The sequence below is a fragment of the Leptosomus discolor genome, chromosome 6 (genome assembly GCF_034619465.1).
Source record: "Leptosomus discolor isolate bLepDis1 chromosome 6, bLepDis1.hap2, whole genome shotgun sequence".
In the NCBI taxonomy this organism is placed as follows: Eukaryota; Metazoa; Chordata; class Aves; order Leptosomiformes; family Leptosomidae; genus Leptosomus; species Leptosomus discolor.
The window spans coordinates 9058008-9085749 of NC_141396.1; the positions used below are offsets into that span (position 1 = coordinate 9058008).

The 27742-nt window shown below is 35.7% G+C and overlaps 1 protein-coding gene across 1 annotated transcript in view; it reads right to left on the reverse strand.

Annotated features, from left to right (window-relative positions):
• ATRNL1 (attractin like 1) overlaps nucleotides 1-27742 on the reverse strand; it is a 531929-nt gene that overhangs the window by 318347 nt on the left and 185840 nt on the right. The window contains exon 21 of the mRNA XM_086466503.1: nucleotides 7378-7430. Within this exon, the coding sequence (XP_086322629.1) occupies nucleotides 7378-7430 (53 nt within the window). The remainder of the gene's footprint in view (nucleotides 1-7377; nucleotides 7431-27742) is intronic.

The window sequence follows — 27742 nt, forward strand, 5'->3', positions numbered from 1 at the left end:
GAGGTTGCTTATGTCTGCTCTTCCGTGAAGATGACAACCTATGTTTCTGTCCCTTCATTTTGCTAGATTATTGCAAGGCAGCTAGACCCCAAGAGAAGTTTGGCAGAGTACTTAAGAGAGATTTAACAGTTTTAATTCCCTTTCTATGAAATCATAACATTTGTAATATAATAACTGTTACTGAAAATTGGCTTATGTCAGAACTTTGACTATGAAAAAGAAAAAAAAAAGGTATGTTCAAACAATAAGGAAACACCAGGTTGGATGAACAATCAGACCACGTCAATAGGTCAGATTAAGCCTAAACTATATTTGACAACATAAATGAGGATGTATTATCTGACCCTTCTGCTCTGAGACAGTATTAAGCTGCTGTTTCTAAAACGTCATCAGAGTTACTATGACGTCATAAATTATCTACTTTTAATAATTTGTCCTTTACCAAACTATTTTTCTAGTTACTACTACTGCAATTAAAAAAAAAAAAAAAGTCAGAAAGCAAAAATATAAAGTAACACCTCTAAAGGAGTAACAGGGCCTTTAGCACAAAGCCTGGATATCAAAGAGTAATTAAGACTTCTTAATTTTTATTGAGTGAGATGAATTTTAAATAAATGGGATACAAGAAATGAGCATTCCTTTTTGTTTCAGGCACCACATACATTGTATAACAATATAATTTAAAAGTTTTAAACAAAAAATAAAATTTACTGTAAGGCATGGTAAGGACTAGCCCTTTCATTTACTTTGCCCTTTTTGAAGTCCTGGTGTGTCAGCAGTAATGGGGCTAATGCAGCTCCAGGACTGGACTAGAATCCTTACTAGGTTCTACAGCCAGAAGAAAAATTTCCATCTTCCTCCCCAGCTCCCTGCACAGATACCACTTATTATCCTAAGAGTTTTCACTGAAAGTACTTTTCATGCTTCCTCACCAATTTTGGAAATGAAAGTATCATTCTTTATCTTCATGAGTTGCTGACATACTGAGAGATTTGCTTATTGCTATCCTTTCTTTATGTATACCACAGAAACAAACGATGGTGTTACGAGCTATGATGATTTTATGGCTCAGAGTTTGGCATGGTAAAGCCATAAACCAATTATTCAGGTCACTCCCCAAAAGTTGTTGCAAAATATTTAGCAGCTTACATATGATCAAATATTTTTCCTGCTGTGTACTTTAACAAGAAAAAAAAAAAAACAAAACAGCTAATAAAAGTTATCCAATGATGAGTTTAAAAAGATCTATGAATATTATTTTCCTACTAGTCATTGTGTTGGATTTTTTTAGTGATAAACATCTGAGAATTCAACAGTGTTTTCTCTGGCTTTCCATTTCCTCCCTCCATGTCCACGAGGTCGACTAGAAAAGCTCAGTGTTGCCAGTGCTCTGTAGTAAACCTGACCCTTAATGCCTACTATCCTCCTTTTATTCATGCTTCATCCCAGAAGAACATTTGAAATACTGGCTGATGAGTCACTGTGAAGTCATCCACAAATGACATTTCATAACACATTGAGGTGAGAGAAATACTAAAATCACAGAACGGCAGGGGTGGGAAGGTACCTCTGGAGATCATCTAGTCCAACCCCCCTGCCAGAGCAGCACCACCTAGAGTAGATCACACAGGAACGTGTCCAGGTGGGTTTTGAATGTCTCCAGAGAAGGAGACTCCACAACCTCCCTGGGCAGCCTGTTCCAGGGCTCTGTCACCCTCAGGGTAAAGAAGTTTTTCCTCATGTTCAGGCGGAACTTCCTGTGCTTCAGCTTCTGCCTGTTGCCCCTTGTCCTGTCACTGGGCACCACTGAGAAGAGGCTGGCCCCACCCTCCTGAAACCCACCCTTTAAGTATTTATAAGCACTGATGAGATCCCCCCCTCAGTCTTCTCTTCTCTAGGCTAAAAAGTCCCAAGTCCCTCAGTCTCTCTTCGTAAACAGCTAAAATAAAATTTGTACATTCTTCCAGCTTCTTTTGTGTAAATAAATTTGTGCTTCCTCTTTTTTAAAGGCTGTAAATCCAATGAATATCTCCATCAGAGGCATATATTTTTGTGAAGTCAAATGATCAATAAATAGGTTTTAATTCCACAAAAAGCTATGAATCATTCAGCCCCTCCCTGTTTTAATTCTCTTCGTAAACGACCCATGCCTCCTGACCTCTATTCATTCCTGGATTCTCTAATCCTTCTCTAAGGTCAGGCTCTAATCTCTAACAAATTTAGAAGTGGATCTGCTCTGCAGCACAGTAAACTCTATAGTGTTACCCTGGATACATAATGCACTTCCAAACACAAATTGCAGCTTCCACTTTTCTTTTTTTTTTTTTGAGTTCACAGGTAATCATGGACCCATGAAGTTGTCTGTCCAGCCCAAAGATAAGCACCAGATTCATCAAAACTATTAATTTATTGCAATTTTATTGCATTGTGACTACATTCTTGCTGTGCATTGCTGAGAAAGTCTTCTCAAATGTATGGAAGTTTCATACTCTAAAAGTGTGCTGCCCTGTAACCCACTACTGCTGCCTATTTTAAAAGGGCAACCAATCTGCAGAACCACATGGAGAAGCTACTCGTTCTCTTATCTTCATTGTTGATGGTAGTATCCAGAAATAATAAAAAAATGCTTCTGAACATTCTTTTAAAGGGTAAAAGGGAATAAGAAACTAAGGTATGTAAATCCACATATATTTTTTCAACAATATTTTCTTAGCTGGCTGCTAGACCTGTCTTAGGAATCCTCTTGGTGGAATAGTGTGTTGAGTGTTCGACTCATCTGGAAATTCTAACAACTATGCCAGCAAACAATATGATTTACACTCACAGTACTGATTTGTTGTAAGATCTTATGCTTCTGCTCGTAGTAGTATTAGAATCTCTCAGTTGTACTTCTTGTTTGAAACGTAGCATTGGAATAGTGACACCCAAAGTAAGGTACATAAACCAGACATTTTGGAAATGTTTTTGACCTTAGAAATATGGATATTTAAAAGAGGTTTATGAAGGAGAGTATCACACCCTTTCAAATCAAGGGATTGTTAGCAAGCCTATAATTCACCCCCTGTATAGTTACAAATCATGCACTGTAAATTTAACCTCTCATTTTCTCTAGAACACTGGTTCACCTATTTGTCCATTTATGATTTAAAGCTTCATGTCTGTGTATAACCCAGGTCAGAATCACAGAAGCGGCATTTGTCCCAGTGATCCCTCCCAATCAGTCTAAAACCATCTGGGTTTGCTGCATGTTTCTTTGCACCCAGGAGCACTGATTCTGACAGCAATGTATTTCTAACGCTGACGTGCAAAGAACTAATCCAGCAATTTGGATGCATACTTTGCTATCTAGGTGTCACTGTTATACATCACACTGGCTGAGATACCAAAGAACAATAACAACAACAAATACTAATGCATCATGACAAAACATTATATTTATGGTTTGTACACATGCATAAGTCAGCTGCACAACTATCTCTGGCCTCCACTCAGAATTCATTTACATGGGTTGAATCAGCTTCTGATCATTCACAGAAAGATTGCCTTCCAACAGAATGGCCTAGGGATACAAAACCTCTGTACCAGAAATACAGACACAACCCAGAAGCAGACTTGTACTCAACCTACAAGAATATTTACATGGACGAACAAAACTGTGGCTTTTAAATTTGTGAAATTTTCTTTCATATTCATATTCTTCTTTTTATTACGTATAAGACATCTTTGATAAGGTTTCCCCTGATATTCCCAAACAATGGCACATTAAACACTTCTGGCTCAAGAAACCCTCTCACAAAGTTACTGAGCTGCAAACCGTTGAATGTATAGAGAGAAATATCATTGTATGTTTGTCCATTTGATATACTCTTCCCTGGCATTCATACTTAGCCACTACTGACAACAGACAGACCATCATGTAGTTGCTCACGCATTCTTTCACATTCAATATTTTTCTAATTTTTATATCTGTGAGGCTTGTTCTTGTTCTCTTATTCTCAGAGAAGTTTGTTCTCTCTGTTGTGCTTTTTCAATCATACAGTGAAGTCATGAAGAATGAAATGAAAATAATTTTAATAGAAGCAATGGGCAATGATTTTCACACAATCTGGATAATAACACTATTGCATGCCCTGTCTATTACGCATTTCCCACTCTATTTTATTAAGTTTTGATAACTGAAAGTAGAAAAACTACTCACATCCAGTGCTGTCATGTTTTGAAATGCCATGTTAGAATGAAATCTGATGTTTAATGAACTGCTGCTGTTATCTCTAGGATTTGATGGCTTTGCTGCTGTGTTTATCCTTTTACATAGTACCTGTATTTAGATTAATTCCCTGCAATGTTTCAGCATGTTACTTCCTGTATAAACCCCATTCTTTTTGATCATGATAGACCTATCTGTAATTTTCCTGTGTTTTCATTTGTGCTCAGATCACTTTTCCAATCACAACATGTTCCATGTGCAGCATTAATATTCTGCTTACGCTCCTACATCGCTTGTAATGGAAACAAATGAGGAAGTACTAAAATGATCTGTGCTGTCCCACTGGTTAACTATTAAGTTTAGAGTTTACTTACTGTCTTAAACACCCTATTGATGTTAAAACCAGTACCTAGATCAACCCACCAGTCTGTTCCCACTTCCTAGGCTTGAGGATGGCAATGAAATGCAAGAGAGAGGAGAGGACTAGGCAATAATTAGGTAAGCTAGGCAGGAAGCAAGAGATGGAAACAGCTGAACTTTTGTAGGCCATCGGGTGTTCACATATCACAAGGTGCAGAAAGTTCCTCTAAGGCAACAAGCATTCTCAATCCACATATTGCTGTTAAAGTGAAATTGAGGTCATCCAATATCATACGAAAGTTAGCCGTACTCTCAGGATTGGATTCTAAGGTTTTGGCTTAGGAAAGCATTCCAATTTAGGGCAGTATTTACACAAGTGAAAAAAGATAAAAGTTGAACACTTAAAACTGGTCATTTGGAAGACGGCTAAACTCAAGCATGTCACTGAAAGCTTTCCCGAAGAAGATCTCAACCATCCAGCAAATTACTAGTTGCATTCCTATTTTCTTACCAATCAAGGGTTTTGATCCTACGTGGTAGAAACAAATGTGCCTAGAATTTTTATTTCTCATAAACTTATGCTGCTCATAAGTATTTACAATTCATTTTTCCTCAGTATTTTCATCCCTCCTGAGCAATAACTATTCCTGTGCTGTAAAAAATAAGAATATTCTTTACTTCAGAAGTAAAGCACCAATGTAAGTGTCTAAAGAGGAAGTTTCTTACAGACTAGTGAAATAAACACAGAAAAACACCATCCAAATGTTTGCCTTGTACAAAAGAAACATTTTCTTCTACAATTCATAGTCCATGGTAAGGACAAATTTTAAAATATTTATACAGATAAGAAATTGGAGCATCTCTTTACAACACATATATTTTAATAATGATTTAGCAGGTAATGGACAGTGCTGATAAGCAATTGCCATTGAAATCTTAGGTCAGCCAGTTATCCACAAATAATTTCTCATTATGATGCATCAGCCACAAAATTTAAGAAACACAAAATTCCATTATTTTAAATTAGCACAGGCTCCTTATTACCTCCAGATAAAATAACTCTGAAAATCGTTTATATCTGATATTTTAAATGACTGAAAGTATTAAAAAAAGATTTATCATTCCAGAACAACAAGGTCTTTAAAATATTTCGAAATCTGACAGAAGACAAATAGTAGTCAGTTAAAGGTGAAAGGGTATCTTGAATACAGTACAATTTCTCTCCAATATGATTTATAGACCCAACCTGGAAAAAAATAAGTTTTTTCACAGAGGTGCCTGAGGTCTACAAATATCATTACTGTCATTTCTTTTCTATCTCTAAATTTAATAATGTTTATTTTTAAAGGACAAAACAGATGTTGATGCCCACATCCAAAATCACCTATATAGCACTCTCTTTGTAGTATGAACTTCTCACGTACTCATTATCTAGCTTTAAATATACAAAATTTATAAAATTAATATATACAAAAATTCATTATTCTAAACATTGAAATTTGTTTTGAAATAAGAAAAATTTCTTAAGCAATAAAAAACAAATGGAATTTAATTTATTTGATTAACGGTATCTTTAGAACACAGGTTTAAGGAGTATTTTCAGCTTAGTCTATTTTATGTAAACCGTCAATGTCAACAGTATCTTCAAAATACAATATTTAATAATTAGCCTCCAGTTGAAAGTATTACATTTCAAATCAACTTGTCTGTGAGAAAAAAAAAACAACACAACAAACAAAACAACTCACACCAAATTTCTTTAATACCTGGGAAGAGGAATAGATGTTTTAGGCCTAGGGACATGTCAGCATCTGTAACACAGCATCTGTCTATTTTGTTCTGTAAAACATACCTTGCAGATGCAAACCATTTAATGTAGAAAAGAAACATCAGTCAAGAAAAGAAACATTAATTTATTAGGTAAATGACACCTTAAAGAGATTCTAAAGCAAAGCTTTTGTGTACATTCTAAGATGAAATGCTAAAAAACAAGGCCAAAGATCAGAATGGACGCTACAAATATATTTGGAGATAAGTCTTTATGAAAATTTGAGGTAGGAATGATGTTGGAAAATAATAGACAAATGGATTCAACTGTCTGATATTGAGCAGATATGTGCAAAAGTCACAGAAGGTAAAACAGTGCTCTCTACCATCCCATATGTTTTTATGATGATTAAAATTAGTATTTAACATGGATATTAGCACAGCAAAATTGGCACAGCTCACTAAGGGATTTCTGCACATGGGTAATAAGCATTCTCATCCCTTCAGGTGCTTCACTATGACTATGAGGAACACAATGCTTTAAAGTAAATTTGCCAGAGGCACTTTTTCTACAACAATAAGAACATGGAGACAACATACAGTATCATTTTATGATACTCTGGAGAACAGGGGTGTATCATGTCCCTGGGAGGCAGACTGGCTAAACCATTCAGAATGTCCCCAGGAAATAATGCTGTTTAGCCTATTTGCATTTCCCCACCACAAGTTCATCTTTTAAACAATGACACAATTAGGTATTCCTTTCGCATATGTTGAGATACAGAGAATAACCCAATGGCTTGGTCATTCCTTCTAACCGAGGCGTAAGGTATCAACTTTCAGTAAACTTTAATTTGCATTCCGACGGACAAATGAACAAACACAGAATCCCAGTGAGGCATTTTATTTTTCAACCAAAATACCAACTTGTCCCAACTTCAGGAAATCTTAAGAAAAATATTTCATTTTTCCAAGGAAATGAAATTATCACATAATATGCAAATAGCATTTAAGTAGTGAACATTAAAAATACAAGTACTCACAGTAACATGTTCCCCTAAGCGGATTTCCAAGATACCTATTTTCAGAGTCACAGCTGCAAGGGGAAAAAAAAGACAAAACCAAACATCCCCATTAAACACAGTTTAGTTTTAATAAAAATCCAGCTAAAATATTTATTCCAAATAGCATGAGTTTCATTACTACTAGTAAAATACAAAGTAATTTCTTAATTAGGGTGCGCTACATTCCAGAGGCAGCTCTCTCTCATAAAAGAAAGCCAGTGACTAGGCTCTTGGATAAGGCACTTCAGTCGTGTGCTTAAAGTCGGTGCCTATTGTAGGACTTACCACGGGTGGTGTGTCTCCACTAATGAACAAAAGAGAGCTGGGCAGGGAGGCCAAGCAGTGGATCTCTAATTATCCACGCTGCTTCAGTGATAGCTTACTCCCTTGGCTCGTTTTGATCCCTCCACTGGCCCTCTCCAAAAGAACAGCTGAGTATCAATCAGGGAGATCATTCACTGCAGAAAATGTTCCTAAATGTCAGACCAGGCTTTACACCTTCAGACACCTTCCACACTCTCCATTTCCAACTGTACAAACACCACTCTGGTGGTCTTCAATGCAACCTTCATATCATTTCCAACTCTTTACATGAAGAAAAAAAGAAAGAAAAAAGAAAAACCCAACAACAGAACCCAAAACCAACAAAATAGCCCTAAGCATAAAATAACGATCACACATTCACAGCACTACAGAGGACCTAGAGGTTATCACAAGCTATGCTGTCTGCTCTAGAAAGCCTAGTTCTAAGCTATGTAGTTGCAACCAGACGATGGCAACTGGCTCTGGGGCCAGAAATGGTAGCCATATATGTGGCACTATAAGCAGAGCAGTGTCTCAGCTACTTAGCTGTCTTAGCTCCTCTGAACTTCAGAGGCAATTGCTTCTCTTCATCGACCACCTAGGGCACTAGGTGAAATTTAGACTGAATACAGTGTACCAATGCTGCTGACAAGACAGGTACATGATAAGAGCTGGAGAAATATCTTTCTTATTGATAAGATATATAGTTATTTTCAGAGGCATGAAATATCCTACAGAGTTTCACAGTTATCAAAGCGAATAATATAACGTTTCTCTAAAAATGCCAAGTACCTTAATAGAAAATTACTATCCTGCTCTCACTTTTCTTGGCTATTCCACAGACCTCTCCAGCAAGATTGTAATTTTCTGTTAAATACACAGAATGATTCCTAAGACAAAGAGAAAGCTTACTGCTGCCTCTTAAATTCCATATAAATATTTTCCCAGAACAAATCTGGATCATTTAACAGTTTGGACTAGCTTTTCATTACTTTCTTCCTAAGCTTAAACTGCAAAGAGATTTTTTGGTGTTATTTCCCAGTAATATTAAAAAATTTCTAACGTGAACATCATATCATGTAACAAGTTGCAGACTGTAGAATAATATTTCTATTTCTGTTGATCTCTTCAATAGTTCCCAATGGGTGATTCTTAACATGCTCATTTTTATAATAAAATAGGCAAAGAATCTCCTTGACCCTTTGTTACAAGATCATGAAGAAAACATGTAGCACTAAAATGGAAAAGCTGAAAGAGACATGTACTGGACTCTGCCCCTGCCCACTCCTGGTCTCATGTCAGTGTAAGAACTCTTTGCAGGGTCAACTATACAGAAATTCTACATAGAAAAACTTTTGCTTAAACTCCAAGAAACCCAAAGACCATATGCTTCAACTGTAACTGCAGCACACAATTTGTGGACTTGTCCACACAGACACTCTGGCCCTACAGTCCTTTCCACAGAATTAGAAGAGGGATTGATGCTGAAGTATCTCTCTTGCATGCACTCATAAAGGAAAGGAGAAAATAGTCTCAAGTAATAATATTGGTCTGTCTGACACATCTTTTTCTAAACATAGCAAAACACTACCTAAATTTTTCAAAGAGCAGCACACTACTTAAACAGATTAGGCTTGTAAAAATAGACTCATGTCTCACCGTGTCTTTAGGTTGGCAATTTTGAAAGAAAGAGCTAAGGGAAAAGGATCATTTTTGAATGAAGTGTTTAAAACAATTTTCTTTTCTTGTATGTAAGACTGTCACATAAATGAGACAGTATATTAGGCAACAAATTATAGTAAAATGATAGAGATTATTGTAAGAGGAATCTTTTTTTTTCTGAATTGTTTCAAAGGCAAAGTAGAATATTAAATACAGGCAGTATTCAGAATATGCTAGGGTTTTACACAAATACGCTGGAGTTTTGCACAACTATTTCACAAAAATACATTTTACGTAACCGTGTATTCAGAGCCTTTTCTCAGACAAGACAGGAAATTTTCTCAGAAGGCAAGACACTTACCCTGCTGCTTGCTGATAATGGCACTGATTTATGTACAACATGGAAGAGCAATGTCCAACCACCAGTAACAATAAGCTCTACAACTTTCCATCAGGAGAGACTAAACAAATTCCGCTGTGAACTCTTGCTGGCCACAGCACTCTCCTGTTGTGACTTGACCCAGGGTCTAAAAGAAGCTTAGTTTGCTCCCGACACAAAACTAGACTTCTTTACTTTTTTTAAATCTTGAAACTGTTTATGAAAAAAGAAAGCTATTGTCACACAGTTTCCCTTTTCCATTCAGCTACCCCTCTAATCACATGAGGCTATCTCCTGTGGATCAACAATTACCAGAACCCAGGGATTTCCAGCATGACTTACACCTTTCTGGTATTTATATTTCTATCTATATTACAGAAAAAAAACACATGAATATATAAAATAAAAATATCTCTAAAATCTATGTAATGCATCACAGGTTTCGCTACTTAAAAGAACACACAGAAGAATGGTTAATACAAAAATTACTAGGTACGGAATATTTTGCAGTCTTCAAGTATTCATAAGTATTCATTCAAATCCAAATAATTACCAATTCCCTGACAATTATAGAAGTGACCTTCAAGAATCTTGAAGAGAAAATGGCAAAGTAATTTTACAGCCAGCCGTTTCAATTGTTTCAGCATAATGCATGATGAAATGATAAAATATGCATAATAAAAAAAGAATGGTGAATTACACCACAATGAAGTATTTTGATATATTATCACATATATTATACTTTCTGTACTGGGAGCCTCACAGAAGTCCTTGTACTCCAGGAGCTAGTGATCTTAGGCAAGGCAAGTCTGGTCTACTGGTCCTTGCTCGTCAGGCTCGAGAAGCCCGTCTGTGAGCATGAGGGGCTGCTGTAAGGGAAGGTGCTGGAATGCCCTGTGTCAGCCTGCGCAGTGTGCTGGTGGGTGTTATCAAAGAGAACCTTCCAGCTTCTCAGGGCGAGATACATGGGCTTGTTTTTACACAAGATAAAAGGCAGCACAGTATGGGAGGGAGGAAGTACCTCTCCACAGACACGGGGGGAAAATCCATGCTGGGTCCATCCACTGTTGCACGTACGCGAGATTCCCGGCAACCGAAAGGGCGTAAGATTTACCTGCTATCTGCATTCCTCTTTTCATTCTGCCTTACTAAAACAGCTGGTTTATTATGCCATTTGTTGCCAGGCCTTACTGAGATACAGAAAGAACCCTGCACCACCTCTCTTACGCTTCCTCCAATGTCCCCTGGTGCAGAACACTTTCATAATGTGTATTAGGAATAGCGTGAGGTGAAGTTCTTCCCAGTTAGGGAAGCCTCCTTTAATTCAAATGAAAGATGCTATTTAAACACTCAGTTTTCAGCAGAGTGAAAAGATGAAACTAATATGATTAGGAATATATCTAAAATTATTCACGTGACTACATATGCTAGGTTCTGAGTAAACTTAGGTTTGTCTTTTAATCCTATCCTATTTCATTAAGCATATGTATCTCTCAGCATTAGTCACTAATTATGGTTCCAAATAGAAAATCTCTTATTAGCTGAATTATTTCTTTATGAGCTTTACTCACTGTAGTAATTTTTATACCTTTTCCAAAAGCCAGCACACATTTGACCATATGTGAAGCATAATATATGCCTTGTATCTGTGAAATGGAAGCTACACTCCTTATTTTATGTGCCACAGGGCTATGATCATTTGCTTTAAGTGGTAATAATGAATGGGCAGTTCCACCCTGGCATGACTCCAAAGACACAGATCCCATTTACAAGGACAAATGGAGGAAGGATCCTACCAGGTTACGAACAAGTTCTATGGTGTGTTCCAATACAAAAATATTCAATTCATCAAGCTCACTGACCTTCTGATAGCCTGTTATTAGCAGTTATTCCCCAACCTCTCCCTCAATTATCCTTTCAAAACTGAACCATTTTCTTTAACTTTCTTTTTTTTTCCCCACAGATTTTCCATGAGTTCAAAATAAAACTTATGGAAAATTGCACTAAAAAGTAACTTTTCTCATGTTTTTGACCAAGCGAATGATAATTTCTGTCTTTCTCTTTAAATACCATAAATGTCTACACAAGTACAGGTTTACATTAAGATTGCCAGATTTAGGGGTTTTTTAACTGAAGAAAGACTTTTTCCGTAAGACTGAGAGTTTGTAAATGACCCTCTGTTGAAGCTTAGCAATGTGTATGATTGTGTGCATTGTATCTCTGTCTTCCAACCTTAAGAAAGCTAAGGAATGGGCAATAAAGGGGTACATATATATCTAATTTTATTACTGGTGTCTCCCTTAAGGAAGGGTATACATTCAAGATTCTCACCTAAAGAAAACTATAAGAATATAACACTAACCTTGATCTACAGCTTTCTAGACCAGCGATTTGATCATGTGGAAACTTTCTTATAGCCATTCATCATGAAGGCAGGATTTGCTGCAGTTCTGCTGCCACCACTAGTTAGTAAGCCTTTCCCTTCAATTCAAAGTGAAGCAAAAAAAAGAGGAACAGGGGAAGAGTAACCTGAGTATGGCTGGTCTTTCCCCTAGCTGAGTTTGGTTTTAATGCCAAACTCTCAGGGAAGATAAAAATGTATGTCAGACCACCCTAAAAGACAATATTCTTTTATCCAACTGACTCTCTGCTGAAGCAGTTGTATCTTGTTCTGGCCTAGATGCAGGCTTTTCAAACATACAGAGTAGATATTTATAATCCTTACCTCATATTTTGTCCTTGCAAATTAACACAGACCACTTCCACATAGTCTGGGGAAGAGCTGCCATCTTTCTGATTTACAGCTGGCTATAAACAGGCCTGGGATTTTGCCTAGGTTCTCAGCATTGCATCTACAAGAGGCTCCTGATAAATAAAGCGCTGACTGGTGGCTTAAGCCAGCTTTTAGATGAGTAAGAATACCTTCTAGGACTGCTGTTCAACTTCTGCTCAACTCTATTCTAGCCTGACTTCTCATTTTTTCCCCTATCTAGCCAGTGATCTTGCTCCTGCTGTCCTCCATCATTGATTTCTGCTCCTGGTCTCTTTGCCCCACTTCCTAATCTTGCACAAGAGGCTCCTGTTTTCATCCTATTTTCCTGGTACCGCAGTGGTATGACGCCATAGGGGTTTTGAATATTGGAATACTGTTTAACGTAACATAATTTGGTTACTTGGGACACCTCATAACCAAAGTTCAAACAGTGTTTGAAAGCTAAACGTAAGACCTCTAGCCACGTGGTTAGGCTTGTGGCATCGTAAGTGGACTACGAAGCATTACTACATACTACTATTTATTACTTCATCCTCAGCATTAAAAATATGCCCATGCTGCTGTGACTGGAGCTTTTGGAGATATTAATGAGATAGCTGATAAACCTTTAGCAACAACAACATAGTTACACTGAGCTCAGCACAGATTCACACACAGATATTTACCCTGCTTGTTGGTTACCCCTTCTTGAAAGTCGCAGAGGACTCCCCATTCTAAAAGTACCATTCCAGCAATGAGAAAATTAGCTGAGGTATATGCATAACGATAGTCAATAATTGGCTGTAATTCGTAACATTTTGGAACTGATGCCATCGAAACCACAGACTTTCAGCTCAAGAGTGGTGATGTGTGGATGAAAGAATCAACCTCAGATGTTCTGAGGTTATTAACTGGTCCAGAAGAGTGAGTGACTGATATCTGGAATCCAAATTCACACTTGTACCTGGATGCAAGAGAACAAAAATCCCCAGGTCTTGACCTAGGCCCGTTTGGTTTCAAAAACTTTTACGCAGATCTGCCAAAGAACAGCCGCGTCTTCTACCCATCATCAACCATTCAACACACAACAGCAATGGAAGTGAGTCGCCCCACAACCAGCAGAGTTATGCTACACCAGCCTGTCTCATGGATTGGGAGTTCAAGCGTGTTTACAAGATTCAGAAGCAGCATCGTTCTTCCACAGAAGTGCGAAGACTCAGATGCGATAATTGCGCTTAGATGATATATTTCATGAAAAATAGGTAGTGTCAGAAAAGTTAGAGTGCTTTGTGGTTTTCAAAGAATAGGTTTAATTGCTAACTATTACTGTATTTTTATCTTGCTACTATAACATTTATTTTGCTGCAGGGAAAAACACAAACTAATAATCTATAAATGCAAATATATCCCTCATAGTTAAGGGTCTGCTTCTTGTCTGTACTGACATTGCACTATGCTGTCCCAATGTTCTCCATTAATACTGAAGTATATGAATAATTATACCTTTTTTTTTTTTAGCTACAATAAAGCATCTTTTGTTCTAATGTATAAATTGGACACTTTCACTTCTCTCAGTGCCAAGATCCTTCCAGTCATGAGCAACCTTTCTGCTTTAGTTATAAAGAATTTTCAGCCTACCTCTTTAGATAATGATAACCTAAAAAGGGTAAAAGGTACTAAAATTTATGTTTCCAGTTAGGACTTTTTAATAATGTGGGGAAATGATTTATTTGTTTCTTCTTGTAAGTGCATATAATGATGTCTTGAAACAAGGTTTCCTCTGCAGATTTATTTGTCTCCTCTTCATATAATTCATGAAAAAGGCCTAGGCCAGCAATACTTTTTTTTTTTTTTTTTTTAAATGTAGTCTGATCTCACCAAAAGAAAAACTAAAACATTGTAGCTTCATAAGCAGATTTCCCTTGTACTATTCAAATCCTTCTTCCCTGCAAGACCAAGAATAATGAATTATATGGTTTTTATATACTCCTTGAAGTAATGATATTTCAAATCACTAAATATATTGCACTAAAGAAGAAAATAAACTTTCAAACAGGTGGCAAACTTATGTAATTATATAATTAAGAAAAACTGGTTAAAAGATAAAATAAGATTTTCTAATAAATTCTAGATTACATTTTCATCTCTTCTTCTATACAAGAATTAAGTAACATATAGCCATCATTTGGAACTATCTAGACAAAAAAAAAATATCTTTGTTAATCTTCATGAATCAGAGACCAAACAGATTTCACATGCCAGTGATGTGATGCTGCTTACTCTGAATCAGAAAATCTGATGTCCATGGCCTTACCCTTTACCTCTGGCACTTTCTCTATGAATGACCATATTTTTGGCAGTGCTGCACACAAACTTTTATATATGTAAAAGGGTGAACTTGGAAAAGCAGACTTGCTTCCTATCAGAAACTGGTCTTTCAAAGTGGGTGAGGAGAAAGATGCACATTTCTTCTCTTTCATTTTGACCTATTGCTGACATTTCTCAGCCCTTAGAAAGTAAATGTGAAAAATACCCCAGACAGCTCAAAATAAGATGCTATGTTTACACTGAGCTGAACCACATCTCCAAGAAATATTAGCGTAGTTTTCTCAACTATTTCTTTCCTTTTAGCTAGAAGAATCAGATAGAAGTAATGGTAAAATAATCATCCACACTTTATGAATAGTTATTACTACTTAAACTGAAATACAGCTCCTCCTAAATTTTTACTTTGCAAAAAATCAGTGAACAGATCACAAAATTTACAGATGTTTCATTCTTTTAAAAGATAAATATTGAGGAAATGTGTTAAATGTTAACTTAATATCAACAGCAGAGCATTCATGAATCTGCATTCCTAAACACAAGCAGTTTGTAAACAGTCTCTTTAGCAATCATTTTTAATATAAAGTTCTCCTCAGTGGAACACTGATTTTATTTTCACTAAGATTTCACAGAAAGAATATTCATATAATCATGAAAACAAGAAGTACTGGTCTTTGGTTAAAATGACTAAACTTTTTCATATTTCAAAATCTTGCTGTTCAAATAGCACTAGTCAACTGCATTTAAAAATTCTTGTTCATAAGAATGAACTACTCTGCCAGTAATTCCAAAATGAAAGAGGTCTACTAAAAAAACCACAAAGGACATAAAAAAAAAATTGTTTCATATGATCATCTCTCATGCTATTCACTGACAGTGATGTTCTCAGAGTTTCCAACAGTGTTTGCATATTTTCATTATTTAGAAACCAGTCCTCAAAAAAGCAGGAGAGGCAGCAGTTAGACCAGATTAAAAATAATAATATATATATACACACACACACTAAATCCCAAGTGTTTTACTGTATTTTTATTACTCACCAATGAATTGTAAAAATGTACTATTAATAAAGTGTATTTGTAGAAAGTATATGTAACTATCAAACAGCTTACATCGTGTTTTTAAAAAGGTGCACTGGTGTGACTGTTTTATTATTGTTGAATTTAATTTGTGGTCAGTCACTGAGGGAACTGATTGCAAAGAAACAGTTACAATCTTTATGCAGAAAGTTCAACTCTACAGTATTATAGAGCGCTATAGAATTCTCACCTGTTTTGATCTTCCTTGTGTTTATTTTACTTGGCTTTCAAGACTTTGGGGTGGATTTTGTTTGTTTTTGTGGGGTTTATGGGGTTTTTTTAAACCTACTATTTATATGACTACCAAGGTTTCTGTAATTTTGAGGCAATTTAAGGAAAAGGCAATTTAAGAAATGTGTATTTGAGGATGCACACATACACTATAATTTCCAGAAGATGATAAGAAGACAGACAAGTTACTTTTTTCTCTTTCTACTTCAAATTATGTAAGGCAACTTTGACCATTGTCTTGTCATTTAAGTCTACAATTTATCACAATATGGCAATTAATACTTTCAAAAAGATGATAAATTCTGATGAAGCCAAGGCAAAAATGACGATTCAGAAGCCAAGCGCATCACTCATTTGGGAGTGGAGATTGCAGTTTAGCAATGCCCAAACACTGCTTGTATATTGAATGTTCAAGAATGTTCAAGAATATTAAATGCAAAACAAAGCCAAAGGCACGAATAAATCAGAATGTCATGGTTTTCTCTAGGATCTCAGCTATACAGTATTTGGAAAATTTAGAGAATAGTGATGTCATCTAAATTATTGGCCTACCTGCAAGAACAACTTCTCCAGTGTTAATGGCATGTTATAATAGGAGCATGAAGTATAAACATTCAAGCTATCATTCTTTCTTTCAGGAAGACAAAACTCCAGCTATTACATAATATTTTTAAATTAAATTTTAATATTCCTTAATGACTGAAGAGTTTTTGACTAGATACTCAGAACGAATGTCCAGAATATTTACTTATCATACTAGTTTCCTGTGGCATTGACAGAAACAGTCAGAGAATCATACTTCCTTCTTGAACAATGAATGGTGAGCCTTCAGAAAAATACAAGTGACTCACGGGAGAGTGATCATTAGAAACCAAATATGGAGGCATGGCAGTTTCCAGACTCCTAGCTTCCTTCTTGTCCTGCTGGTCTTTAAAAACACATTTTTGTCCATTAGACTATTTCAGGATCTATAAACCTATCCAATATGTTGTTCTGATAAGCTCTTTTCCTGCCTAAAAGAACTTTCTTTACCCCATCCCTGCATGTCAAAATCTATCAAATTCATGCCTTATTGCTTACCATTGTTCCATCATAACCATGCCTGGCCTCTTTTTAGGTCCCTTTTTAATATCTAGGATATCAACCCCATCTAACCTGCACCATCTTTTCTCTGACTTTATTAAAAAAGATACCAATCCAAGAGATACAGAGGTAACTATTAAGAACGGGACACATAAAAGAGTATTGGAGGTTGGAGATAGTATGAAGATAAACACACACATTTGTTTTTCTCTGGTCCCTTTCCTATGAGGAACCCCAATCTCCATTTGTCCATTATAGCACATAATCTCACAAATTTCCTGGGCAGAGATGACACCGATCCTTCTTTATGAAGTGCCAAATAAGTGGAAATAAATGTTACTGTCTATGTTGCAACAACACTTCCAGTCTTGGCTGACTCTCCTCGAAAAGTTATCTACCCTTTAAGATGAAAACTTAAAAGGAATGGCTGTAAAAATGGAATGAAAAGTTGACTAAAATGACACTATAGCCTCACGGTAGGGTACTGTGAAGTATTTCATAACAGGAATCCTGGTCTGTTGGTCTTGATCCATTCAAACTATGTTTACGTCAGTTTTGATAGGCAGGCTGCAGAGTACTACCATGAAAAGCAACACTTGCTCCTGTGAGTACAGCGCAGAACAGAGCCTTTAGCTCTGTAAGTTATCCCAATGACATCCCAAAGGGCAATTCACAGAATAAAGCATTTTTTAAATGCAAAAACATCTCACCCCAAACATTGACAAAATGAGAAAAAAAAATGTAATTTAGATACTACAAGTGCTCTGGTGACAAAACTTGCAATGGATGAGAGAATTCTTGCATCCCAGCTAGGAGTGACTGGGAAAGCTAAACCCTACACTCCTCAAAAAGCTATTTTATCATCCCAGCCCATGTACCTCAAAGATTCAATCCATCTACAAAGAGGCTATAAGACAGCAGCTTTAGCTGGACTTCTGATTAGTGATTGATCTCCTATATTTTGTAAGCATCACACTAGACACTTGAACTAGTTATTGCTAGGATTACCTGAGATGTATATATTACACAAGGAACGATCAGTTATTTTACGGGAAAGAAGGTGCTTTCTTTGCTTCCTGGGTTATGCCAACAGCAACAAACCTGTCCAAATATTTTGTAATTAACATGTTTCAAAGTATTCCAAAAGTTAGCACTTTTCCATAGGTATTCTGAGAAGATTGTCTTTTTTATTTTTAAAAGCTTTCAGTGCAAAATTTGGTATGTATTCTAAAAATCAAGTAACAAAAAATAGGTAAACTGTCAGAACGCAGTCCTAAAAAAACCCCACCTGATCACCTGAAATATGCTACTTCCAAAGGGCCATGATAAACAAAATACCCATTCTAATAATCAAAAAACTTGAGAGCTGATTATTATTTTTTAACTAAATATACTAGTAAAAATAATAGTTTCTTGCTAGCAGAGAGCCCCACAGACATGTGTAGGATCAAGGACTTTAACCATTTATGTGGCCAACCGCTTGCCTCTGTGTGACAGCAAATTAAAAAAAAAAAAACAAAAAAAAAAGAGAGAGAAAAGGAAAAAGAAAAAAGTGCTGTTACAGAATGCTTTACCGCATCCCTAAGACTGATAAAAGTGGTAGATTAAGGGCAAAAAAATCAGGATTACAGAGTACTGAAATTTACTAAACGAGGACTTTTTTCTGACGTCAGAGGGAAATAAAGAGAACCCAGGAGGCATACAAAAATCCTGTTTAGTAATCCAAACATACGGTAGAGGTGGGATATTACTGATGCAGAGATTGTGTGAGAACAGTTACGGCATAATCCCTTCACAAGTCTCTACTTCACCAGCCTTGAGCATTTCTATTTTCTATCCATCATTTTCTGACTGTCTGTTCGTTTGCTTCTTAACTCAAGCCTGCATAGGATAATAGCCTACAATTACATTAACCGCCTTTCATCTCAGTTTGAATTAAATTTGTTCTGCGTGCCAGCATGAAAATCTGTCCCAAGTCATTTTGCTTAAGTTGAAGAATAATAAACTCCCTCAGTCCAATAATTTAGCCAATGGTTTTAATATTGTGAAATATTCAAATTTGTTTAGAACTGAGAGATAATCTTAAAATTAGTACTTAAAAGGAAAACTTCTGTTACAATATTTGCCAGCAAAATATATATATTTTCTATATAGTATGATAGCGATTCATAAATGATTTAAAATGCAATCCTATCCTCAATTGTTCTCATGCTCCTAAGGTCTTTTTTCTCACTTGTTTTCAGATAAGGTTTCTAATTTATGCAAAAGTAATGCTATAATTTATAACATTACCCACAAATTAGAAATGCAAAATATTTTAATGTCACTTGAAACAGTTCTGGTGACTGAAATGATCCATCATGTGAGAAAAACAAAGTACTTGTCACATTTTCCATAAATAAGAGAGAGAAATCAACTGAAAGTAGAGTGGAGAAATGCACTCTGAGGTGAATGCTCTTTTGGGAAGATCAGAGTGGAAAAAATACCAAGAATTCACTCTATGATTACTTTATGTTTGCAGAGCATCCTAAAGCATTATAGCAAACATTTCACTCTCGGATCAAATCTAAAGGTTTAATTTTAAAATTCTCCAGTGACCATCATGAGACAGGCTTAAAAAAAAAAAGGCATCTTCTGTGCCACAGTTTTGAGCTTTCAGTCTTTTTCCTCTCACTTTTCAATTTTTTTTTGTTCCCTTTTGTATTTTTGTTTTTAAAGAAAATGCACCTGAACCAACCCTGTGATTTCAAAGTTGGACTTCAAAAGTGGCTTTGGAGAAGTGTCTTAAGCACCATTTTTAAAATGGCAGAAAATTCTATAAGCCATCTTGGGTTCGTTTATTCATTTACTATCAAGAAGAACGAGCACACACGCAAAAGACAAAGTGTCAAATTCACATAAATTACTCATAAGAAATATACAAGAACTAGAGAAATAATGTGATTTAAAAACAAAATTGCAGGTGCTCCTGATTGTTTTTCCCCGGAAAGACATGGTTTCCATGTCATTTGGAAGGGGGGGGGAAACAACACAAAACCAAAACAAACCAAAAAAAAAAACAACACCTCAACACACAATCAAGATTTCCAAAACCAGAGAAAATCTTAGTTTTTGTCAACACCAGTCAATAAGACTTCTACACCACTAAAAAAAAAAAAATACAAAAAAAAATACTGCACCATATGAGTAGGTGTAAGGAAGAAATTCTTCACTGTGGGGGTGGTGAGGCACTGGCACAGGTTGCCCAGAGCAGCTGTGGCTGCCCCCTCCCTGGCAGTGCTCAAGGCCAGGCTGGATGGGGCTGGGAGCAGCCTGGTCTGGTGGGAGGTGTCCCTGCCCATGGCAGGGGGGTTGGAACGAGGTGATCTTTGAGGTCCCTTCCAACCCAAACCATTCTATGATTCTATGATAACAGAAGAAAATTTCGTTAATTTGGCTTGGATTTCAGAAGAAAGAAGTGCAGTTTTCTGCAGGTATATTAAAGAATATTCATGACTTCTAGCCATGACTGGAATTTGTAGAAAAAAATACACAAAATATTACGTGGTAGTTTTCACTAGTGTGGTAATAGAATGTATGACAATCTACTATATTACGAGCAGGTAGAAAATTGGATACAATATACTATTTAGAAACATATAAGGTTGGATATATAAGGTGCATAGCTCAATAGATTTATTTTGGAGGAAGAAGATGTATCAGACTAATATTGGGGTTGTACTATTTAATGCCTCTTTTCTGTTTCTAGGCCTACATTTAACTGGAATTTGAATTAATTTGAACTTCTATCACATTTATAACAAAGCTGCATTAGTCACCATTTCTTTCATTCTTTTTTTCCACAATGAAAGAACTACTGTAATTTATTTTAAGGTCAGTACAGTGTTGCAGAAAATTTCAGACGATACAAACGTAACAAAGAGAAGAGACAAGAGATTTCTAGGTTGCAGAAATTAAGTGTCAAAGGTAAAAGCTGAGTACAGTTATAGAGTATGCATGGGTTCAAATATTTCAATTAAAAAGTAAACATCCTGTGGCATAACAACTAAGTCTCAAAACAACCTGCAATGTTACCGTAACTTTAACTGCATAGAAATACTTAAGAACATTGTGTAGACAATGAAAAACAGGCAGATACAATTCTACATAACTGAGCAGACAGAAAGCTCTAATCAAAGCTTCCAAAGGGTAAATGTTAAACAATTTATTAAATCATGTAGTTAATTTTTTCATAAAAGCAACTATTTTCCAGAACACAAGAAGAAAAGCAACAAGCTACTGGTATAGGAAAGGTTTCAAGAAAGTGACAAAAAGTAAAGAAAAAAAAAAACATTATGAAGTTTTGTCCTTTTTCTACTCTAATAGCAGGTTTGGAAAACGTTTAAATACAACAGAAAAAGGTGAAAAAATACTTAAGTACAATTCAAAAATAAATGCATTTTCTTAAAAAAAAATAAATAAAAAGGTAAAAATAATAATGCATATCTTCCCCAAAGAATGGATTTGCAGAATTCCCATTTCTGAATCTTAGAGGTATTTTATTTTATTTTCATGTGGATGGCACTGAACAGCAGTAAAGTTGTTCATCTGTTTAGATGTGCCATTACATCTTCTTTTATTCATAAATATCAAGGAGGCAATCTTTCTGTCCAACAGGAAAGACTGATTCACACATTTTTTCACTTCTTACAATCATCGTTTGTCACCTTCAACGCTATGTTACCTCAAAAAAACCTTACCTTTAGCCAGTCCAGAAAACAATAAATAATAACAAAGACAAGGAAAATGAACGAATGAAGTGAAGAAAAGATTCGAGTAGAGGGGAAGAATTTTGTGAACTAGTTTCGTGAAATTCTTGCTGGTATTCTGTGCATGACAATTTACAATTAGCCTCCCAAGAGCAGGAGAAAGTAAAAGTGAACCATATGTTTCCCAATTCACACCAAATCAGGGAAACATCCCCGCTTAAACTTAAGTAACAAGGTGTTATCTTGTATTTAAACATTTATATGAATCAGGGCCCAAATCTGTGATTAAATCAAGACTATAGGCAAGAAAGGATAAAATGACCTAAACGAGAACAGGATTAGAAAGGATTTTGAAGCATCTGTTAAAAAGTAATTGCTGCCCTCATCTCCTTCTGGATCTTGTAAGAACTCATTCCAAGCCAAATTTGTTGGGTTGTTTTTTTTTTTTTAAGTTAAACCTACTTTATGAAATCTGATTTAATAAATCTCTTAGCGTAGCTGACTGTTCCTTTACCCTTTAATTCTTGCCACTTCTCTGTGACCAGCCCAACAACTTTTCTTCCAGGACAGTGTGTCACTTTGGACACGTTTCTTAACGTTAGTTTGGCAATCTCACGGCTCTCCCTTTGGCCTGCTGTTGTAATTTAGTACTCCTAAACTTTTCATTGCTTTTTGTAACAGTGAGTGAAAGAAGTGTTGTGGCAGGGCAGGTTTTCAGATCTGATTATAAGTTTGCTTTGATTCTAAATCAGACTCCTGTCCCTATTTAAAACAGCTTTCTAGCTAAGTATTTACTTTGACTTCTAGTACTTTGTTCTTTTTTCAAATTGCTGAAAAATTCCTTTTCTCGTAATATAAAAATAATAGATGGAGAACTAAAGCTGTAAATCAATCCTTCTGAAGTGATAATCTAATAAACCACTCAGGCTTCACTGTTGCAGTTTAGGATATCATCAGGGCTCTTGGATTGATTTTTGCCTTTGTAATCAAGCTCCCCAGCCCCATTATCTAGTAAGCTAGATAAAGAATACCACTTACTTTTCAATACATCCACAAAAAATATAGAGAGCTCAAAGCATGCAAAGGTTATGCAGCTTAATTTATATTTTATGTTTTCTAAAGGTGATTCTTCAGGACAAAAGAAGAAAAGAATAAGGGACCATTTCTAATATTAAGACATTATTATCTTTCAGCTGGTGAGTACAGATAGGATTGGTCCTATGCTATTTGCTGTTGCCCTATCAGTTATCATTCCCCAAAAACACCTCGCATATGATGGAGAACTTACTTTTGATGTCAAATTTTGTTAGTTTATATTATAAAAGGTAAAATATTACAGATATTTTTCAGTAATACTCTTTATTTTATCTTTCTACCTTTTCATATTTTGTTTACTTTATGTCATTCACATGATAATCCAGTCTAAGAATGAAAAGGCAAAGAAAAAAGGATGTTTACGTAAGCATACATGCTTACATGCAGTCAGTCTGCCAAATTCATTATCTGAGGTAGTCTATCTCCAGATTTTTAGACAGGAGTGAAACAAATATCCCTTTTGAACAGACAAACCTGCAGCAAGGAATAATAATAATATAGGTAATCACACCAGATTTCACCAGTCAACTAGAGAATAGGACTTTAACCCCATTTCTGAAACAATACAGTTTTTATAGCCCCAGTTTTATGTTAACTGTTAAACTACAATTCAAATACCTAGTTTTCTACGCAGCTCTTTAAAATATGGCATGCAGTACCCATTCTTCATAACACAATAAAAAGAGTATATCATTTCAGCCCATCATTAATACAGAAGCGAGTGCTACAGAAAGCTCTTCTAGTGCTGCCTGTACTTGGGACATGGGGAAGCATGAGAACATGGGCTCTTCTGCACAACTGCAGATACAGAGTTGAGATGGAAAGAAGACACAAAGTGTAAGAAAACCTGCATGTCTTCTAGATGTCTGCACATACAATTGCAGAAGGCAAGTTTATGTGCTTAATCTATATAATTATCATCAGTTTCACGAAAAAAGAATCGAGAAGTACTGCATTTCTGACTCCCATGTCTTAATACCAAAATATATTTCTTAGTTCTATCTATGCATAATTTTAATCCTTTATGTGCAAACTTCTTTTACCACTCTCAACAACTATTGAAGCAATTTAAAACTAATAACTGACAACAAAGTGAAACAAAATGTTTTAACTTTAAAACCAGAAATATAACTATTGCAGCTAAATTTTCATCTATATGTAAACGTATACAATCGATCAAAAGAGAAAACAGAAAATGAAAACGGTGGTAGGAATACGCATGATACTTCTATTAGAGACCATAAGAGAAGAAAAGCAATCTTTTCATCACCAGGAGACTTCTAACAGATAGTGTCACCAGCACCCATCGGACCTAGTATTTCCTTATTGCTGTATAAAAACTGTTTTTTCTTCCCCTTTCTTAGTGAATAAAATGAATAAATATCACAAGCCAAAGCTGACAGATATATCTATCAGCAGGGCATTCATCACAACATAGCTTCATTTCTTTTACTATTTGTAAGATTTTGAAAATAGATTTTAAAATTTAAAAAGGACACAATATTTTGTGCACATCGAGTACTGAGCAATCCATACCAGGCGACATAAAGAGGCATCACTTTAATTTCAAGCTTAGCTATGTGCTGATAGCTTATGGACAGCTATGAGCTTTCACACTGGTATTTTCTTTTCCCACTGCTACCTATACTCCTGTACTGGCTTAATGACAAATTGATTAAACCAGATGTTTATTTCAACTCTAACAATTCCTATACCAATTACTAATTACCATACTAATGGCCTATCAGATGTAAATTAGAAGCCCAGACCCACACTGCACAATGGATAATATTTTATCTGAGTATTGAGATCTGAGAATATTGGAGAAATTTTCAAGAGCTTCGAAAAGTATCAAGCATTGTAGATCTATTAAGAAGAAATTAAGATTCACAGAATCTAATTTGTAAAATTCACAATTTATTTCACTAAAAAGTATCAAACATTTTGATTAATGCATATATTGAACTCGTACGCTGAAAATAAGGAAAATTGTGGATGTTCAGGCCAGGTCTACCTTAGATAACGGCTTTCTCTAGAAATAAAAAACTTGCATGCAGATCCCTCCTCATTTTTTAAGACAAAACAGTAGGCCTGAGCAAATATTTATCATCAATATATTCTTCCTGTTTTAAATACTTCTAAATTCAATAAAAATTAATTCATGCAAATCATGATTGAACTAGGTATAGAAGTGTATCCACTGCAATGTATTGACTTGGATAGCACAAGCCCTGACAACAGACACACAAAGGCAGTCCCTTGAGCCTTTGCTCAGTCCTGGTCAAAATTATGCGATCTATTTGCTGGATTAAGCAGCATCAGCAATGCAACCACTTCAAAGCTACCAAATGCTTACTCTAGTATTACAAACATCTTTCAACAGAGAACAGCTCTATAACAGCTAATATCTTCCTTTACCTGTCAATTAATAAAATCAGTACCACCTTCAAATCATTCAGCCTGATGTTCTTTTAAAATGGCAAACTTAATACAGAGTAGTCTATTGAAAAATATTATTTTCATTGTAAATGCCGCTTGAACACATTCTCTTCCCAGCTTAAAAAGGAAATCCTGGAGCATATGAGCTGTGTGTTACATTAGTTACACTTAGTAAAGAAATACTATGTATTGAATATTGTGATGGTTAAATTCCAGCTCACCCCCCATTGGGTATATATTTTGAATTTTCCACATATAAAATAATAAGGGAAACAGTCATTTTGACACGCAATATCCCTAGATTTTCATTTTATTTGTAAAATGGCCCGATAGTTCAAGAGAGAGATTTACTGAAATAATTCCTATGTATACTTCCTACTAGATTCAATTACAAAACTATTTTATAGTTAAAACTAAATCCATTTTAATAAAGTTCAGACTACATTTAATCAACTCTCAGACAGAAAATGATGGATATTAACAATATACAGACATACTAAGTATAGAAGAAGTCAAATAATTGCTTACTCATTTCTATTTAAAAGTTTTTTTCCTTAAATTAAAAAAGAAAAAAAAAATCATCCATTTAAAAAGCATAAATGTTATTCATGATTTACTGAGAACTGATGCTTTGTGTCTCAGTGAATACTTCCGCTTCAGGAAGAAACAGGTTATTTTAAACAAACAAACAAACAAACAAAAACAAAAACAAACAAAAAACCCCACAAACCAACAACCAAAACAGAAAAGGTATTTTGGGGGACATCCAATACTATTTAATAAGCTCACTGTAGAATCTTCCCTGTCACAAACATTAAAAAAGTCAGAATTTACATGAACATATAAAATTAACTACATGCAGAAACAGCTGGGGTTCATTTGAAATCATCTCATTTTTACAGATCAGTTTCAAACAGGAAGAAACCACGTCATCTGTATCAAAACTCAATATACCTGTGGCCCACAACAATTTTTACTTGTTTTGCTCACAACTGGAGTTTCTATATTTAAAGTCTAACAGTACATAGTGAAATACCAGTTCTGCATATTGAAATCAATGTCTGTATTTAAATCATAATGCTTTTCACAACATAACTCTATTCTCTTTAAACTTCAGCCATCCAAACCTCATTTCTGTTGCTAATAATTTAATGAAAATGGATCAATCCTTCTTGCACTCTAATGAAATACTGTAAAAAACCTTGCTAGCTCCCCAATAGAGTGCTACCATGAATGATTCAGGGGACAGAATTTCATAAAGGTTTTTTACTAGAATATTTTTAAGCGCTTCTTCCAGGAAATGTTAAGTATCTATTTTATCCTTCGTAGAAACCACAGGAGAAAAGTGAAGCTGTACAAAGAAGATCATAAATGATTAATCTATCTCCAGTAATCAAAGCAGTCTATCAGCATCTGCTACTTAACATCTCCTGTTGGTGCCCATTTGTAAGTAATGAGCAGTTGCATTGCACTGGGGCAAGAAGCAGCTGGTTAATCCAAAGCACCTGCGGGGGACAGCGAGCCAACCAGGCCAACCACAGCAGGACATCTTGGGACCAAGCTGCAGGCCCAGCACCTCTCATCTTGTGATGGCCAAGTGGGATTGCTGGGAAGTCAAGGGAGGGGGAAGGATTCTTGGAAATACTCACAAAGCTTTCTCTTCCCGTCAGGTGACAGTATATGCTTATGACTCTGCCACGTGAATATTTGGGTGTATGGCTCCCAGAAGCTCATGGATATTCTGCCTTGTCTCCTGATTGGCTTCTTATTGTTGCTGTCATCATTGTCACCATCCAGTATCATTCTAAATATTTTTTTCAGTCACAATTTTGAAAATTTTGTTTGGTTCATCTTACTCTAGATTGAAAACTAGCAAAAAGAACCTGCTTGCTTATGAAACACCAGAAAACTGATGGCTTTATGCAGCCAAAACAAAAATACATTGTTTTAAAATACAGTTTTGATTGAGGTGACAAGAATACTGCTGTAAGCCCTTCTTTTGCCTTATTTCCCCTCTTCTCCCCTCTCCCTACAACTGACAAACTGCCTTTGTCCAAGATGCTGATAAAGACTACGAGCAACAGCAAGGATGGGAGCATGTCAGGAAACTCTTTGTCTCTCCTGCTTGGCTCTTTTCCAGCAGAAAGGAACAGTAAGGATACACAACACTTAGATAAACCATTTTTAAGGCTGATCTGTATATCATACAGTAACCAAGATCTCCTTAGGAAGATCAAAAAGTTAAAAT